This window comes from Stenella coeruleoalba, assembly GCF_951394435.1.
Source record: "Stenella coeruleoalba genome assembly, chromosome: 16".
In the NCBI taxonomy this organism is placed as follows: Eukaryota; Metazoa; Chordata; class Mammalia; order Artiodactyla; family Delphinidae; genus Stenella; species Stenella coeruleoalba.
Genome location: NC_137162.1, coordinates 5,058,246 through 5,074,099, shown reverse-complemented (window position 1 = coordinate 5,074,099; position 15,854 = coordinate 5,058,246). Strand labels below are relative to the sequence as shown.

The 15,854-nt window shown below is 50.9% G+C and overlaps 1 protein-coding gene across 2 annotated transcripts in view; it reads left to right on the top strand.

Moving 5' to 3' along the window:
* DOCK1 (dedicator of cytokinesis 1) overlaps window positions 1-15,854 on the top strand; it is a 527,155-nt gene that overhangs the window by 487,407 nt on the left and 23,894 nt on the right. For both annotated transcript variants that reach the window (XM_079899863.1, XM_079899862.1), the window contains exons 41-47: window positions 155-296; window positions 431-509; window positions 2,253-2,337; window positions 5,418-5,504; window positions 8,403-8,579; window positions 9,580-9,663; window positions 15,113-15,250. In XM_079899863.1, the coding sequence (XP_079755989.1) occupies window positions 155-296; window positions 431-509; window positions 2,253-2,337; window positions 5,418-5,504; window positions 8,403-8,579; window positions 9,580-9,663; window positions 15,113-15,250 (792 nt within the window). The remainder of the gene's footprint in view (window positions 1-154; window positions 297-430; window positions 510-2,252; window positions 2,338-5,417; window positions 5,505-8,402; window positions 8,580-9,579; window positions 9,664-15,112; window positions 15,251-15,854) is intronic.

The following is a 15,854-nucleotide window of genomic DNA, read 5'->3' as shown; positions in this document are numbered from 1 at the left end:
GTGTTCTTGATTAGTAAGATCACCACAATTACAAGCTATTCAGTGACATTTAAAAAAAAACTGTCAAGCCCATCTTGAAGACCAATGCCTTTATGTGTGAACTTTTCCTGGCCCTTCCCCTGGGGTGTTATTTAATGAATGTCATTGTTTCCAGGGGAAAGTTTTCATTTACCGTGGGAAGGAGTATGAACGCCGGGAAGATTTTGAAGCTCGGCTATTAACTCAGTTTCCAAATGCTGAGAAAATGAAGACAACATCTCCACCAGGCGACGATATTAAAAACTCTGCTGGCCAATGTATCCTTTCAGACAGCCATGTCGGATATAAAATGATGGCGATGTCGTTTGTTTGGATGGTTGGGTGTACATGGGACCTTGCTCCTGGCTAATGACCACGCTGCCTTATGATCCTTAACCCCCTTGACCTTCAGATATTCAGTGCTTCACAGTAAAGCCCAAACTCGATTTGCCCCCTAAGTTCCACAGGCCCGTGTCAGAGCAGATTGTAAGGTAACATTTTCCTTACCCGACATGAGGGTGGTGAGAGGCGTACACAGATCGCTTCTTCATAATTTCACGTCTCAGAGGGTGGATGTCAGCCTTTGATTAACTTTTCAGATGCTCTTTCTGTTTACTTCAAAAAGCAAGGGAAATTAGTCATGTTCAGCATCAAAGAAGGGGGAAGGGAGATGTGAACACGTGTGGCCGGGAGGGTGCAAGGCTGTTCCTTATACCCGAGATTGGGAGACAGGGAAAGTCAGGGGGAGAAAGGGGTGCTCTGGGCTCCATTTGAGCCACCAGGTGAGAGACCCCCTGTAGACCTTTTCTCCGGGGCTCAGGCCCTGCCCCCCACCCCACAGATCTGTCTGTGTGCCTGTGGTGTGGCCAGAGCATTTGGATCCCAGAAGCCAGGAATAGGGATTCAGACATGTGCTCGTGATGGAGAACCAGGTGGGGGATGAGAAGAAGCCTTCACCTGTACAACAGGGTGATTACATAATATGGAATTTGGAGGTGGATTTTTTTTTTTTTTTTTGCGGTATGCGGGCCTCTCACTGTTGTGGCCTCTCCCGTTGCGGAGCACAGGCTCCGGACGCACAGGCTCAGTGGCCATGGCTCACGGGCTCAGCCACTCCACGGCATGTGGGATCTCCCCAGACCGGGGCACGAACCCGTGTCCCCTGCATCGGCAGGCGGACTGTCAAGCACTGCACCACCAGGGAAGCCCCTGGAGGTGGATTTTAAAACTCACAGGCCAACTGTCCAAATTTGAGTGAGATTTTCTACATCTACATTGAATTGCCCCTGACTTAGCAGTGGTGTAGAAACACCTACACTAGATGTCTCTTAGATACGAAGAATTTTCTATTTGATCCATGTACTGGTGAAAAACAATTAACCTCTTTGATGGCCTAATAATGCTCAGGATCTGCTTATTTTATATCCTGAAGTTTGGTGGATTGGGTTCTTCTACAAAATCCACCACCATTCCTTTAACCTTTCATCAGCAAACATGGGAAATAAACCAGGACTTGGTTTATTGACGGATGCTCGCTTTCATGAGGCTTAGAGTTCAAGTTTTGCAACATTTTTTTCTCAGAGAGGCATTAAACACTAGTGAACTGTGGTGTATGCTCAGATATTTCCCTTTGATGTGGGGTGCCCACCTGCGTTTCAGCTCAGGGGGGTGAGTAAGCCTCCCAGCCTGCCTCTGGGATGTGCGTGAAACCCACCCCCTCCCAGGGGAGGAAGGCACAGTCTCCATCGTATGTATGCCACCCTTGGTGGTTGCCAAATCTGCCTTTTGTAGATCGGAAATTAAAGTATACAAGACCTTTTAAAAAATAAGACATATTTTAAAATTTTTAATAACTTATTAGATTAAATTAATTAATTGTTGAACTATGAATTCAAATTTTAAATAATAAACGCATAAATGGAGAATGAAGGCCTTTTCCCCCTCTCCTTTGCTTCACCTTTTCTGTTTTTGCTGGTTTCACTCTTACTCAGCATCTCTTCTCCCTTGAGCATTGTCAGGGACAGAGACGAGGCAAAAATTCAAGGTAATTTTTCCACCTGCCAACGTCTCTCTTCTGAGGCTGGCGGGGAAAGAAAGCCCAGCTGTTGCTCCAGGTCAAGGCTGGAGATGTTTTAAGGGATGCACTGACCTATAGGGAGACCGGATCCTGTGTCTAAAAGCAAATCGGCTGCTTTTCTGGTTAAATGTCTAATGATTCCTCTATCTCTGTACAGTTTTTACAGAGTAAACGAGGTCCAGCGATTTGAATATTCTCGTCCGATCCGCAAGGGAGAGAAAAACCCAGACAACGAATTTGCGGTAAAAAATAAACCCACCCCCAAGCTCATGCCACGACTAACAAAACTGCGCATGGAAGAGCGTGTTCTCAGAGGCTCCCGCAGTGCAGGAATGAATGCCTTTGTGTGTTATGTGCAGAGATCCTAGCATATTACCCATTCAGATTTAGTGAAATGACGACCATTTCACAGATAGTATCACTAAGGTGCTTGTGATACTGTAAGAAGGTAACTAGTGCTTTGGAGTGTTTCTGTGCTCGGAGCACACTTGCTTCCCTCCTGCGTGTATCTGAGTCTTCCTCTGTGCCCTGGGTCCTGGAGCAGGTGCTGGTGTCTCAGTTATAAATAAGCTCTCGGAGGTGCCGAGTGCTTACACGGCTCTCTGCAGGGGACAAGCAGTCAGGAGGTGAGCTGGGCTCACTACCCAGCGCCCACACCTGAACTTCACTGTGGCACGATACGCCGGAACAGGGTCCCCGCGGGCACAGCTGAATAACAGGCCTCGTTGGATGTTGAGAAGCATCCCGGGCCTCTACCCACTAGGGGCCAGCTAGAGCCTCCCCGGTGGCGACAGCGAATCACGTGTTTCCACACATTGCTAAACATCTGTGCCTTGTTGAAGACACTGCATTAGAGTCATAGAAATGTTAACACAGATTCTTGCAACCTTTTAAAAGATATACATACAACTGCTTTAATGGATTCCATTTTGCAAAGGCATGAAATAAAGCACAGCGTTTTTATTTTTTAATTAATTAATTTTTTTGAAGTAGAAAAGAATAGCTTTATTGCTTTACCAGGCAAAGGGGGCCACAGGGGGCTAATGCCCTCAAAACTGTATGTTGAAAGCATAGTTTTATTTATTTATTTATTTTTAATGTTAACGTTTCTCTCTCCTCCTGCCCTGAAAAACCTCCTCTGGAAATCCCTAGATAGGCCCATATTTCAAGGTGGCGTTAGCCCCAAGGACCCCTGGCGGGGACCTTGTCTGCAGGTATCTGGGGGTGCAGGGGGTCAAAGTTGAATTAGCACCATGCTGCTGACCCAAAGGGAAGCTCAGAGCACTTTCAGCAAAGTTGCCTTCCACGCACCCTCCCTTCGAAGCCCTGTTTCCTATCATCTTTTGATCCCCACGGCGATGCCTGTGAGTCTCCAGTCGCAGCCCCTGAAAGGCCCTTCCCTTCCCTTCCCGAGCCCAGTTTCCTGTGTGTCAACTAGGATCTTGGAGTTGGGAAATTCTAAGGCTGTCCCCAGTTTCATCACTGGCTCTTTCAAAACCAAAACCCCGTTTCTTGGTTAGTGGGGCATCCTGAACCTGTTTGGGGACTCGTTTCACTGTGGCACCGTCTGCAGTGGTGAGAGAGGCAAGGCCCCACCTAGACACCCACACCGGGGCTGGGCTTTCTGAGCCGTCTCTGTTCTGGTCGTCACAGCAATAACTCTGTCATTTCTGTAGCATCCTGGCTGCAGGATGTATGGGCGGTTCTTGAATTTCCCTCAGGCCTCTCACGTCTCGCGGCGATGTACGTTCTTATACGGTGTAGGAAGAGACACAAGGAGGTCGAGCAAATTGCCGACAGTTGCGCAGCCATTCGAGGCAGAGCTAAGAATAACCATGGCTCCTGAACTCCGGAGCTGCGCTAAGCCTTAGAGGCTGGGCTGTTTCTAAATGGCCCAGAAATCCCCTAATGGCCCCGTTAGGTTCTCACACACGGATGAGGCTTTCAGAAGCCACGGGATTTAGTCCTTCCCGTGCTTGACAAAGCCCCAGGCTTTCAGATACGCGCAGGGGGGTTGGTGGTAATGGGAGGCCAGGCTGGGGCCTGCTGCAGGGAGCCTGGCTCCCAGGGCCTGGGAAAGCTGCCCTGCCAGGCCAGCCCGGGAGCTCAGAGCAGCTTGGTGCCTCCAAACCTGGCCACGCATGAAGTTCTGAAACCCAGAGCCGGCAAGGAGGAGGGAGCCAGAGACAGGGTCAACGTGGAACCCGCAGGCCCCGCCCCCGGGGGATAACGTGGAACCCGCAGGCCCCGCCCCCCGGGGACGCCGGGGTTGGTAGGGAGCAGCGCAGCCTGCTCTTTCCAGGCCGGTGCCTGAGCCAGTAGCCCCTGGGGGCAGCAGGAGCCTTGACCTGTGTCCCTGGGGCCTTGGCCAGGTCCTTCCCCTCTCCCAGCCTGGAATCTGAGGTTTGGAGAAAATGCTTTCTACATGCCAGCCAGTTTTCTGGAAATGTTGACAGTCCATTACGCCATCTTTTTATATCTGGATCGCTACGGACAGACTCAGACTGCTCAGTGATTCTCTGTTACTGGGAGGTGTACCAGGCAAAGGCTGCTACCAGCTGGACACCCCGCAGTAGGAGGTGGGAGGAAGGGGTTACGGTTCACCCCTGCAGCGGAGTTCTGTGCAGCCATTAAAGAGGGGTGGAGTTGCATTTCCTGGCTTTAAACAGCTTCCCGCAATATGTACTATACCATTTTCGGAAGAATACATTTTCATTGAAAATACACATATACACACTTGTTAATGCTTAGTAGGAAGCCTTGAACCCCAGATAGTAAAAGGTTAGGTTGTCATCTTTAGGTGCGGAGTGATTTTTCTGCCTTCTGTTTCCATATCTTCATTTTCTGATGTAAATAAATATGTTACGCCAAAAAAAGAAAAAAAATTCATCATTAAAATACTGACTGATTTTATTAGAATGTTGAGAGGTCACTTTTATGAAGCCCAGTCTTCCTCAGTGGAGTTGCATCTTCAAGTTTCTTTTGAACACTAAGTAAGGCTAACGGAAAGCTCGTTGGAGCCTTTCCAAAAACCTGTTTGCTCAGAGGGAACCTCCCTCTTGCGGATGTATGTAATTCTTCCCTTCTATTGTATTTTCTTGGCCAAATGCCAGGGAAATGGGCACCATTGGCCAGGGAACAGGGGGCCACGGTGTCCTGTGTAACAGTCTGGCAGTTCAGCAGAGCGTGGCCTGTGAGGTGTTCCCTGGGCGGCTGGTGACCTTGCCTCCCAGACCCTTGCAAATCCCCGCGAGGACAGAAGCTGTCATCTACCTGCAACATCCTTCTCCTAACAAGTGTCCTGTGTGTGTTCCCTTTGCAGAATATGTGGATCGAAAGGACCATATACACAACTGCGTATAAATTGCCTGGCATTTTAAGGTGGTTTGAGGTCAAATCTGTTTTCATGGTAAGCACACCCCACAGGAGGAACTGCCCATCACCCCCTTTTCTACGGTCTGACACGGCCTCTTCCCCGGGCCTGTCATCTGGTCACCGTGGCCGGCAGGCATGCTTCAGACCCCACATCAGGCTTAACCCAGAATCACTCTCCTCGTCCACGAATACTGCGGTGGAAATGCCGTGTAATCACAACCTCCTCTAGCGTAGAAAGAAACCAGAGCTAAGATTTCATTTCTTTTTACAAAATATTTAAATCTAGTCTTCACTGTGCTGTTTTGACAGTTCTTTCTGTTACCGAAATGACAAGTTTGACAAATTCCAATTTACATACGCTTTTGAAGATCTTTCTTCCTGATGGTTTTATTGCCATTTACATGACAAACAACTTGATTAATAGTACTTGCTCCTCTTCAAGTAGAAATAGCTTGAGAATATACCCCTCACCCACCCTTTTTAAAGAAATAATGACCCGCATCTCATTAGCTAGACTTTGCCTGGGTGATGAGCTATCGGACAGTTCCAGTCACGGGAACCAGAGTTGGGCAGAAGGTTCTCACTGAACGTATAGCAGCAGCAGCGTGACAGTTGCCCGTATAACAAGGTCTGATTGGAATATGTGTGCTTTGTCATGTGTCTCAATGCCTTTGGTTTTCACCTGGCAGGATCTTAACCAGAGGGGTGGTACCCACTGTTCAGTTTACCATGAGTCCCCTTGGAAACTCCTGCTTCTGCCCTAGGACGTGGCTGGCCCCTGTCTTCCCAGCCTTGTTTCCACTCCTGACCCTCGTCCACGCCAGTTGAGCTCTGGCTGACCTCTCCCTGACCTCTAAGCTCAGTTGACCTCTCCCTGAGCATGCGTGTGGTTGGCTGCATCCCATCCCCATCTCCAGCGCACCCTCCTTCTACTCTGAAGCCCTAGGGCTCTGGGCCCCCCTCCCCACCCCCGGAGGGCGCCTCTACTTCCTGTGTCCCCAGAGACCCCACTCTGTCCCCCACTAGCACCCAGGCAGGCCCTGACCTCTGGAAGGCTCAGGAGACGTGGCAGGTGGCAGAAATGCAAGCCTTCACTGGAACCATTCGGAGCTGGTGATGTACATGCGGGAGACCACAAGACAGGAGACCCTTCCCTAAACAGGCACCACTCCTATCGTCCTATGAGCCTCTTCCCATAAGCCGTTTGTAATCGGGGACTCCGTGAGCCAGCCCGGATGCGTGAGGACGGTGCTGAAGAGCTCGAGGTGGCGAAGGCTGAGCCCTGATTTTCTGTAAGGATGTGGCTCTGCTTGCCCTTTTTAATGAACGAAGAAAGCTGGGAGCTGAATAATCCCAGGATGGCAGGACTGTAATAATCCTGCTGCCCGCACTCCTGGCCCCGCCATCGCTGGAACCCTGCTGGACCAGCAGCTGACCCTCTTGGTTTGATGAAGCTAGGACACTGCTCTTTCTTGCGGCAAACGGGATCGGCGACAGGGAGTTAGCCATCAGTCAAAATGGAATTCTGCCCTGGAGAGTCCATTTGGCGAAGTTCTGTGTCTAGGGTGGTGCATTCCAGGGTCTGATAAAGCCAGGTGTGGGGTGAAAACAAAGGCCCTAGGGTATGTGTTGTTTGGGGTGCACTTGCAACCAGGGGGCACCCTCAGCGACCAGCACATGGTCGGCCACCTCTTTGCGTGTTACCTCCTCTCCATCAGGTCACCTCTCCGGCAGGTGCTCGCCGGTGACGACTGAGGGTGTCGTTCTAGGGTCTCTCCGTTCTCTCAACATCTCTGCACCTCCAACCCCCGTCTCTCTACCTCTCAGACAATCCCCACGGGCTGTAGGAGAAAACAGGCTGCTCTGCTTTGCCATTTGCTAAAGACACCCTAGGGTCCCCGGCACAGGTGGGGACCCGTCCCACTTCCCTTGGGGAAGCGAAGGATCAGGTTATCATGTGTTGTGGTCACCCTTGGACGTGGCTCCGGGGCCCAGCCTAGGGTCTGTTAGAGCCAGGCCTGGTGGGAAGGTGGTGTTATTGTTTTAAACGCGGACGCATCCTCCTGGCACCTGCGGGCTGAGCCAGAGAGGATCGCGGGGCGGGGCCTCGCCAGGCCCTGCAGGGGCCCCCAGAGGAAGAAGGGCACTGGGTGTGGGCAGAGCTGCAGGAGCGGTGGCGAGGTGGGCCCATGCTGCCTCGCCCTGCCTCCTGCTCTGAGGGTCCTGCTGACCAGTGGCAGGTTTGCAAGGGAGGCCCGTGAGGTCCAGCTGAAGTGGTGACCACCGGGCAGCGGGGACTCTTCCTTCCTATAGGAGGGTGTGTGGCCTCCTGCGGAGACCACGGCAGGACCCCTCTGCCCCTCCCCTGCTTCCCTAACCAAGCAAGTCCAGGGACAAAGCGCCCAGACCTCCTGCCTCAGGGACAGGGAGAGATTGCTCAAAATTCCTTAAGACAAGCAACGAACAAGGCCATAGTTCAAAGGCTGCTCTGTGAGACACGTAGACTGTGCTCAAGTGCCACTCAGGGCTGTGTTTTCCTGGGATGACCGTACGCGTGCACACGCACGCACGCGTGCACACGCACGCACGCGCGCACACACACGCACGCGCGCACACACACGCATACACACGTGCATGTGCACACGCATTCCCCAGGACTAGGTGACCTTGCGTTGTGCCTTTGGAGTTTGCATGTGGGGACAGGTCTATGGAAACACATAAAGATCCTAAAATGCCCGGCTTCTCTCGGCTGGGTGATGAGGGACCTTTGCCCCAAGAAGCCACTGGGAAGAACAGTGCATGGAGAGTAGGAAGCCTGCCCCACTCGGAGTGTGTGTCCTCTGGCGAGGAGCCAGAGGCATCAGCAGAGGCCCTGGCAGGACAGGGGCCGCGGCAGCTGGCCCGATGCCATTCCGTCCTCCCCCTTCCACAGGTGGAGATCAGCCCCCTGGAGAACGCCATTGAGACCATGCAGCTGACGAACGACAAGATAAACAGCATGGTGCAGCAGCACCTGGACGACCCCAGCCTCCCCGTCAGCCCCCTCTCCATGCTCCTGAACGGCATCGTGGACCCCGCCGTCATGGGAGGCTTTGCAAATTACGAAAAGGCAAGTGACACGCCAGCTTCCTCTTTCCAGCCCTGTCCTGGGACGGACTGTCTCCAAGCCCGGAAACCACCGTGGTCTCACTGAGCGAGCTCCGCAGTGACCGAGCCCAGGCCGGTCCGCCCAGAGGCAGCCTCTGCGGCCTCCCGATGGTCAAAGCCCCACCCCGGGCCCGACCGGCCTGGGCGTTGTCCCCTCATCTTCACCCCGCAGCGGGCTGTGCTAACGGAGCCCTAGAGAGTGACCCTCGTGACAGTCCAGAGGCCTGGGATCATTAAAGGCCAAAAGACACAGTTTCAGTGAAAGACAAAAGGCTTAGAATATTTAAAATAGATGGAAGTCTGGTGCAGTGGGGACAGCCAGCTGGTCTCCCTGGAAAATATCTCAGTGAGATCAGGCAGAAGCTGAAGATCGTGGGATGTGCTCTAGACAAGGGGTCTGCACGACAGCCGCCGCCGGATTTTGTAAATCAAGTCTGGGACGTGGCCACGGCCATTCTCTTACTTGGTGTCTGTGGCTGTTTTCCTGATACAACAGTGACAGAGTTGAGGCCCTTCACGGAAAAGGTTTGCTGCCCCCTGGTCTAGACAAAATGGAAACTGAAGCAGAAGGGGCTCTGCCTGAAAGTGGGCTGTGAGGCGAAACTGCCCTGGACACTTTGGAGAGGTGATGCTCTGTTCCAGCTCCCTTCAGCTGTAGGGCGGACCCGGGATGGGGGTCAGGGACACGAGAGCAGCTGGGGAGCTGCCTCCCAGCGAAGTGAGTGACCCGGGTCAGCTGTGGCTTTGCTGGGCTCCATGGACGGGGCCGCCACAGTGAGTGAACAAAGTCCATTGGTTGTGCTGACCTTACTGGATGTTTTGCTGGGGTAGGATCCAACCCTGGGGGGAATGAGCTGGGTGATGGCCGGGGTGTGCGTCTGTTTCACACACAGCTCTCTCCCCAGCCCTGGTGTACAAAAACGTGTGTTGGTGTACTAAGTGTCTCTCCCTGTCTCCACCAGGCCTTCTTTACAGAGCGGTACCTGCAGGAGCACCCCGAGGCCCACGAAAAGATCGAGAAGCTCAAGGACCTGATTGCATGGCAGGTAAATGTCCAGCCGCAGCTGCAGGGCCCGAGGTGGGGAAAGTGGAGTCTGGGACCAGATCCACCAGGGCCACCTTGGCACACCTGCCAGCCGCCACGGAGGACCCTGGACTTCAGGCAGAGCACCCGTGACCACGTCTGTCCCGGATAAACCCATTCACCACTGCCGTGATTAACTCGACCCCTGGCTGTAGTCATGCCTTTGAACACCTAGAAAGTTCTGTCTTGCAAATGAGCCTGGTCTGTTCCCTCCCCTCGGTCAGTGCAGTGCCTGCTGGGAAATCTTTGCCTGGTATCGACAGAACGGAACGGCACAGGCAAGGTCAAGAAACGGTGATGCCCTAGAGAGCGTGGCTCCAGCCTGTCCTGGGAGGGCACTCGAGCCGATGCCATCGGTGTGAGAGGTGGGGATGGGAAACCGCCGAGCGCCCACCCTCCTGTTCCCCGTGCCGGTGGTCAGGGTTGGGGGAAGGGGTCCTCATTTCCGTTTCCCCAGCTGTAATTCTGCATATTTGGCTTTTCTGCTTGTGCTCCTGAGGCCGTCTGAGTCTTTCCTTAGCGGGACATGGTCTGGAGAGGCTGGGCAGCCCTGGAGGGTGTCCTGGGCTCCCCTGGAAGTTCCCTTTTCATGTGTCTGGGCTCCTGGAGCTTTCATGAGCCTGGAGGTGGAGGGGACGTCCAGACCCAGTTCCCGTGGGAGCTCTGCCTGCTTGCTCTGGACTTTGGACAGCTTGCTTTAAGCTTCTTTTTCTCACATGGGAGACAAGGAGGATGCTGCCTATCTACACCCCGCCTGCCAGGCTGGCGGAAGAGGGCTGAGGAAGGCAGAGGCCAGGGTCTCCCTGTGCCTGGGCGGCATCCCACCCTAGCCCGGGGTCCCAGGCTGTGACCAGTGCTCTGTGGCCGCTTTGCTCCCGGCCTCCCTGGAGCCTCACCAGCCTCCCTTGGAGCCTCACCGTCCTGGCTTCGTCATCAGCTCATGGGCTGTGTGACCTGTTAGGGTGGAGTGGGGCTGAGTTTTGGTTTCAAGCCTAATTACAAGTATTTATTTTATATCTATAAAATATATATGGATATTGCTGTGATAAAATTTATGTAACATAAAGTTTACCACCTTAGTCATTTTTACGTGCACAGTCCAGTGGCATCAAGTATGTTCCCGTCGTGGTGCAGCCACATCACCACCATCCGTCTCCAGTTTTCCTCTTGCAAAACCGCTGTGTGCCCAATAAACAGTAACGCTCCATCCTCCCCACCCCTGGAAACCACCGTCCTACTTTCTGTCTCTATGAATTTGATTATTCTAGGGACCTCATATAAGTGGAATAATACATTGTCCTTTTGTGACAGGCTTATTCCACGTAGCGTAATGTTTTTAAGGTTCATCTGTGTTGTAACGTGTCAGAATTTCATTCCTTTTTAAGGCTGAATAGTATTCCATCGTCTGCATAGACCGCTTTTTACTTATCTGTTCATTCGCTGATGGACACTTGGGTTGCGTCCACTTTTGCTATTGTAAATGGTGTTATCATGAACGTGGGTGTACAAATATCTGTTCTCTTTCCTGCTTTCACTTCTTTTGGGTATATACCCAGAAGTGGATTGTTGGATCATATAAGTCTATTTTTAATTTTTTGAGGAAGCACTGTATTGTTTTCCACAGCAGCTGTACTATTTTCCATTCCCACCAATAGTCATGCACGATGGTTCCAATTTTGCCTCATTCTTGTCAACATTTGTTATTTTTTGGTTTTCTTTTTGTTTGTTTGTTTTATAGCCGCCATCCTAATGGGTGTGACTTTTCCACAAATCCGTAGGCATTTGATATCAATTTGCCTTGGAATTCTTCTGTGATAAGACACCCTGGGAGCTGAATTTAAGGGAACTTTTAGGCCATGATGGTTTCTTTGCACAAGATGTAAGCCTCAGGTAGGCAGTCTCCCTCTGTTACTAAAAAAGAGGGAGAGAATTTAAAGGTCTGAATGATTCCATTTTAGATGTTGTAAAAACCAAAGGGTACAGAATTCAAAACTCCACTGAAGGCTATATAAAACCATTGCTACACAAAAACTAGTTTGGTCTGCAAAAGTTCTATTGATTTTTTTTTTTTTTTTTTTACTGTAAGCTGTTACAGAAAATTGGATTTTAAGAGTTTCAAGCCCTACAGAGGAAAATAATTTGTTCCCCAGAGAGAACTTTATGTCAGCACTATGTCATCACCCCTAATAAGTATATTAAAGGATGAATTTTAAAGTAGCTCACAGGAAAGTCGGGAAAAAAAAATCTGGTTTCTAACCACTTCATTAAGTCAAAGAGTGATGAAAATACATATTCAAAACATTACCTGTGATCTTGCTTTCATTTGCAAATGTTTTGAAGACTCATCTTTTAATATCAGTAATTGAGTCATACGCTCATTAAAAATAAGAAGTTTGGGGTTATCGGAATGCTTTCTTCTGGTTTTGTGTTAATTTATTTGGTTTGGTTTTTTTCCTGAAAACTCCATCAGGGCAAAGTGAGGTTTTCCTCCTGGGAATCCCAAGGGTTCATTGGCAGGGTTTCCATCACTGATGCCTAAAATCATTTGTGAAGGCTGGTTATTAAGTCCCAGGCAGCTCCTGGCTCTGCTGTTGCCGTTGCTGAAACAGAGGGTGCTGACCCCCTCGCGGGCAGGAGCTGGGGTCGGGTGCAGGCTGCCTGGGGCCTCTTCTAGGTTGGCGGCTGACACCAGGTCAGCAGTGAGCGCCAGCCCCTTCCTCAAAGGCACAGCTCCATCTTTCCTTACACGCAGCTCTCTTGTTGGGCATCCCTGCTGTGTGTCCAAAGATGAATGCATATAGACTCATATGAAACCACTGTGGTGCATGCATATTTCTCTTTTTTTTTTTAATTTATTTTATTTATTATTTTTAGCTATGTTGGGCCTTTGTTGCTGCACATGGGCGTTCTCTAGTTGCGGCCAGCGGGGGCTACTCTTAGTTGCGGTGCACTGGCTTCTCATCGCGGTGGCATCTCTTGTTGCAGAGCACGGTCTCTAGGCATACGGGCTTCAGTAATTGCAGAACACGGGCTCCGGTAGTTGTGGCACGGGGGCTCAGTAGTTGCGGCGCACGGGCTCAGTTGCTTCGCGGCATGTGGGATCTTCCCAGACCAGGGCTCGAACCCGTGTCCCCTGCATTGGCAGGCGGATTCTTAACCACTGCGCCACCAGGGAAGCCCCATATTTCTCTTTTGAAATGCACAGAGATGAAAGACCAAACCCATTCATCATCCCCAGCCGATGACAGTCGTACCGATGTCGCCAGTGGTGGCGCTCCTGGAACACTTAGCAGTGCTTCCAAACGTTCTTTGCCGCCGGCAGGCCATGAATCCATGTAGACACACAGGAGCAGACTTCAAATACAGCACCGCCATTTAGAAGGGTGTCTTTTGAGAGCAGGCTGCATGCTGTCTTTGAACAGCTAGAGGTGTGACTTTGGGGACGTCCTCCCCCCTCTCTGGGCTCTGGGAAACTCTTTAGATGTGCGGCCTCCTGGGACCCACTCTAGACCAAATCAAGGCTCTGGGGGTGGGATTCAGGACTCTGCCTGAGAGATTTTGACGCTCAGCTTGGTTGGAATCCAAAGACCGTTCCAGGCCTCAGTCCATGGCTTCTGTTTGTGTACTAAGCACCTCATATGTTGGAGTGTTTGCACAGAGCATCTTTTTATTCCTAGCTTAAGTTCAGCCCCGAGCAGACATAGAACAAGGGCCAGGTCCCACCCGTCTTTTAGAAGGTTATATCTGACCAATGTCAGGGACCTGTTGAGGGGATACATTTCATACCCCATAAATTTCACCTGCCAGATCACCGTTCATTCAGTCCCAAGACCTGAACCAAAGGGTCTTAACTTTAGTCCAGCAAGTAGCTTCTTTGATGTCAAGAATCTGGCCAATTAAGAGTTTTATCAAACCAACAACAACAGAAAAAAGCAGAAATGATTGGACCACACTTTTATACATTTGAGAGAGGGCCGTTTTCCAAGATGCTTTCCGGATCTCGAGTGGCTGTGCTTTAACCTTGAGACAGCACCCCGACGTTGTCTTCACCCCCAGAGAGCCACAGCACATTTACCATCCCACCAAAGGTTGTCTGCAGCCTGCCTTTGCCGACCCCCAGGAAGCAAAAGGATTTCTGTGAGCATTTTCTTCTGTTGAACCTGAACAAGCTGCAGCTAGCCCCTGAAGGCTGCCATCGGCAAGAGTAATTCGTGTGGGATAGTAAAACGTCCCATCTAGCTTGAAACCTTAGCCGCATGCTGTCCTGTCGGTGATAGCTGTTCGGAAAGGGGTGCCTGGCGTGTACCTTGGGTATAAGCCCAACTGTCAGCCGAACACACTTTGTGCCAGGGCAGCTCGAGAGCAAGCTGGGCGGTGGAAACACAGGAGCGCTCACTTATTCCGTCCTTTCCTGGAGCACCACAAGAGGCACCAGCTGCGTGCTATAAATGGCAACCAAATACGTTTTATGCCTTGATTCATCTTGATAAGATTGCTTGAATTTGTTCACATGAAATTCAATTGTGCACTTATTACCCTTCTTACTAATAAATCTGCTCATTTAGATTGGTGTTCTGTCATATTAAGAAAATCTGTTTTTAATCAGTATTTTGATTTAATTGTAAAGTATTAAGAGGAAGCCTCTTAGCTTGATTGCGTTGAAGAGCATCTACCTCCCAGTCTGAGCCTCAGGGGAGGCAGAAGCCAGGGGAAGAAAGGAGGCTTTCTCACACCCACCCCCAGCGGCTGTGGCTCCGGAGGGTCCCTGGGGCTGGGGAATAAAAATGTCTCTGCGACGCTTTTAAAGGTCAGCTGTATCTCCGCGCTCCGATGTGAAGTCTTGGCACGGATATTTGTGACAGCAGTGTTGGCAGAGACATGATTCTTTTTAGTTTTAAGGAAGAATAAATTTGGTTTTCCTTTGCAAATAAGAACACCCTTCAGGACTAGAGATCACGTATTATTAGGTTTTTACATTTTGGAATAGGGTTCTCACTTGCCTGTAGAGGCAATATTCTTAGCGAAAAAAATCTTTGTACCGTGACTTGGCCCTTTGCTAACAGATCAAGTCATAGCTAAACAAATCCAAAACGCAGCCCTTCCCAAGTTCAAGTGGAAAGCACAGAGAAGTCTATTCTGGGGTTGATGGTCAAATGGGAGTCAGGCAAAGTAATGGAGCAGCCGGTGTGCTGCATCCCGCACTAGACGTGTCCGACTTAAAACACAAATGCTTGTCACGTACACATTTTGGTCTGGGGGAGTAACCTGCCTGATGATGAATTTAATCAGCCGGTTTGACTGGGAAGCCAAAGCAGATGCATTTTGCACGTTGCCACTTCCTGCCTGGTGTGCACGTCTCTCCCTGGACCACTAAGCGAGAAATAAGGAACGTCAACCTGTATGTCTTTCAGATTCCATTTTTGGCCGAAGGGATCAGGATTCATGGAGACAAGGTCACAGAAGCACTACGGCCGTTTCATGAGAGAATGGAAGCCTGTTTCAAACAGTTAAAGGAAAAAGTGGAGAAGCAGTACGGGGTCCGGACCATGGTAAGTGGCTGGCGTGGCAGAGGGGAGGGAGCGTGTCTCTGTGTCACACTGTCCGACTGTGACAGGCTCACAGGGCCGAGTACTTGAGTTGTGTACGTGACACCTGCTTAGGAAGTGAGATAAGGAACCTCCGCCCCTTCATCATTTCATGTGCCAGCACACTGGGAACCACCTCTCGCCAACTGGAAATGTCAGGGTGTAAATGTTCCTGAATTTGCTTGATCACCAAATACCCCGCTTATGGCTGTGAACACAAGCTCCCCATCGTGTGTGGAACAACAGAAAGATCTCATAGATCCGTGCGACTCAGGCTGGTTCACAAAGACCACACCTCCAGTAACACGACACGCACAAAGGGTTAAATAACACACAGGGAAACAGCACTCACGATGTCCCAAAGCCGAGGTAGAGCCTGTGCCCAGGCCAAGGTCAGAGTCACTGAGGGGAGCAGTAGACTGCTGAGGTCTGAAGCTGTTACCTGTTGGAGGAAGGGGTCACTGATCTAGGCCAAGGGTAGGTTGCAGGAGGCGGGCGGGACACTGGCTGGAGGGAGGACTCACTTAGCAAAGGCTGAAGGCAGGGATTTGAATGGCAGAGGCCAGGG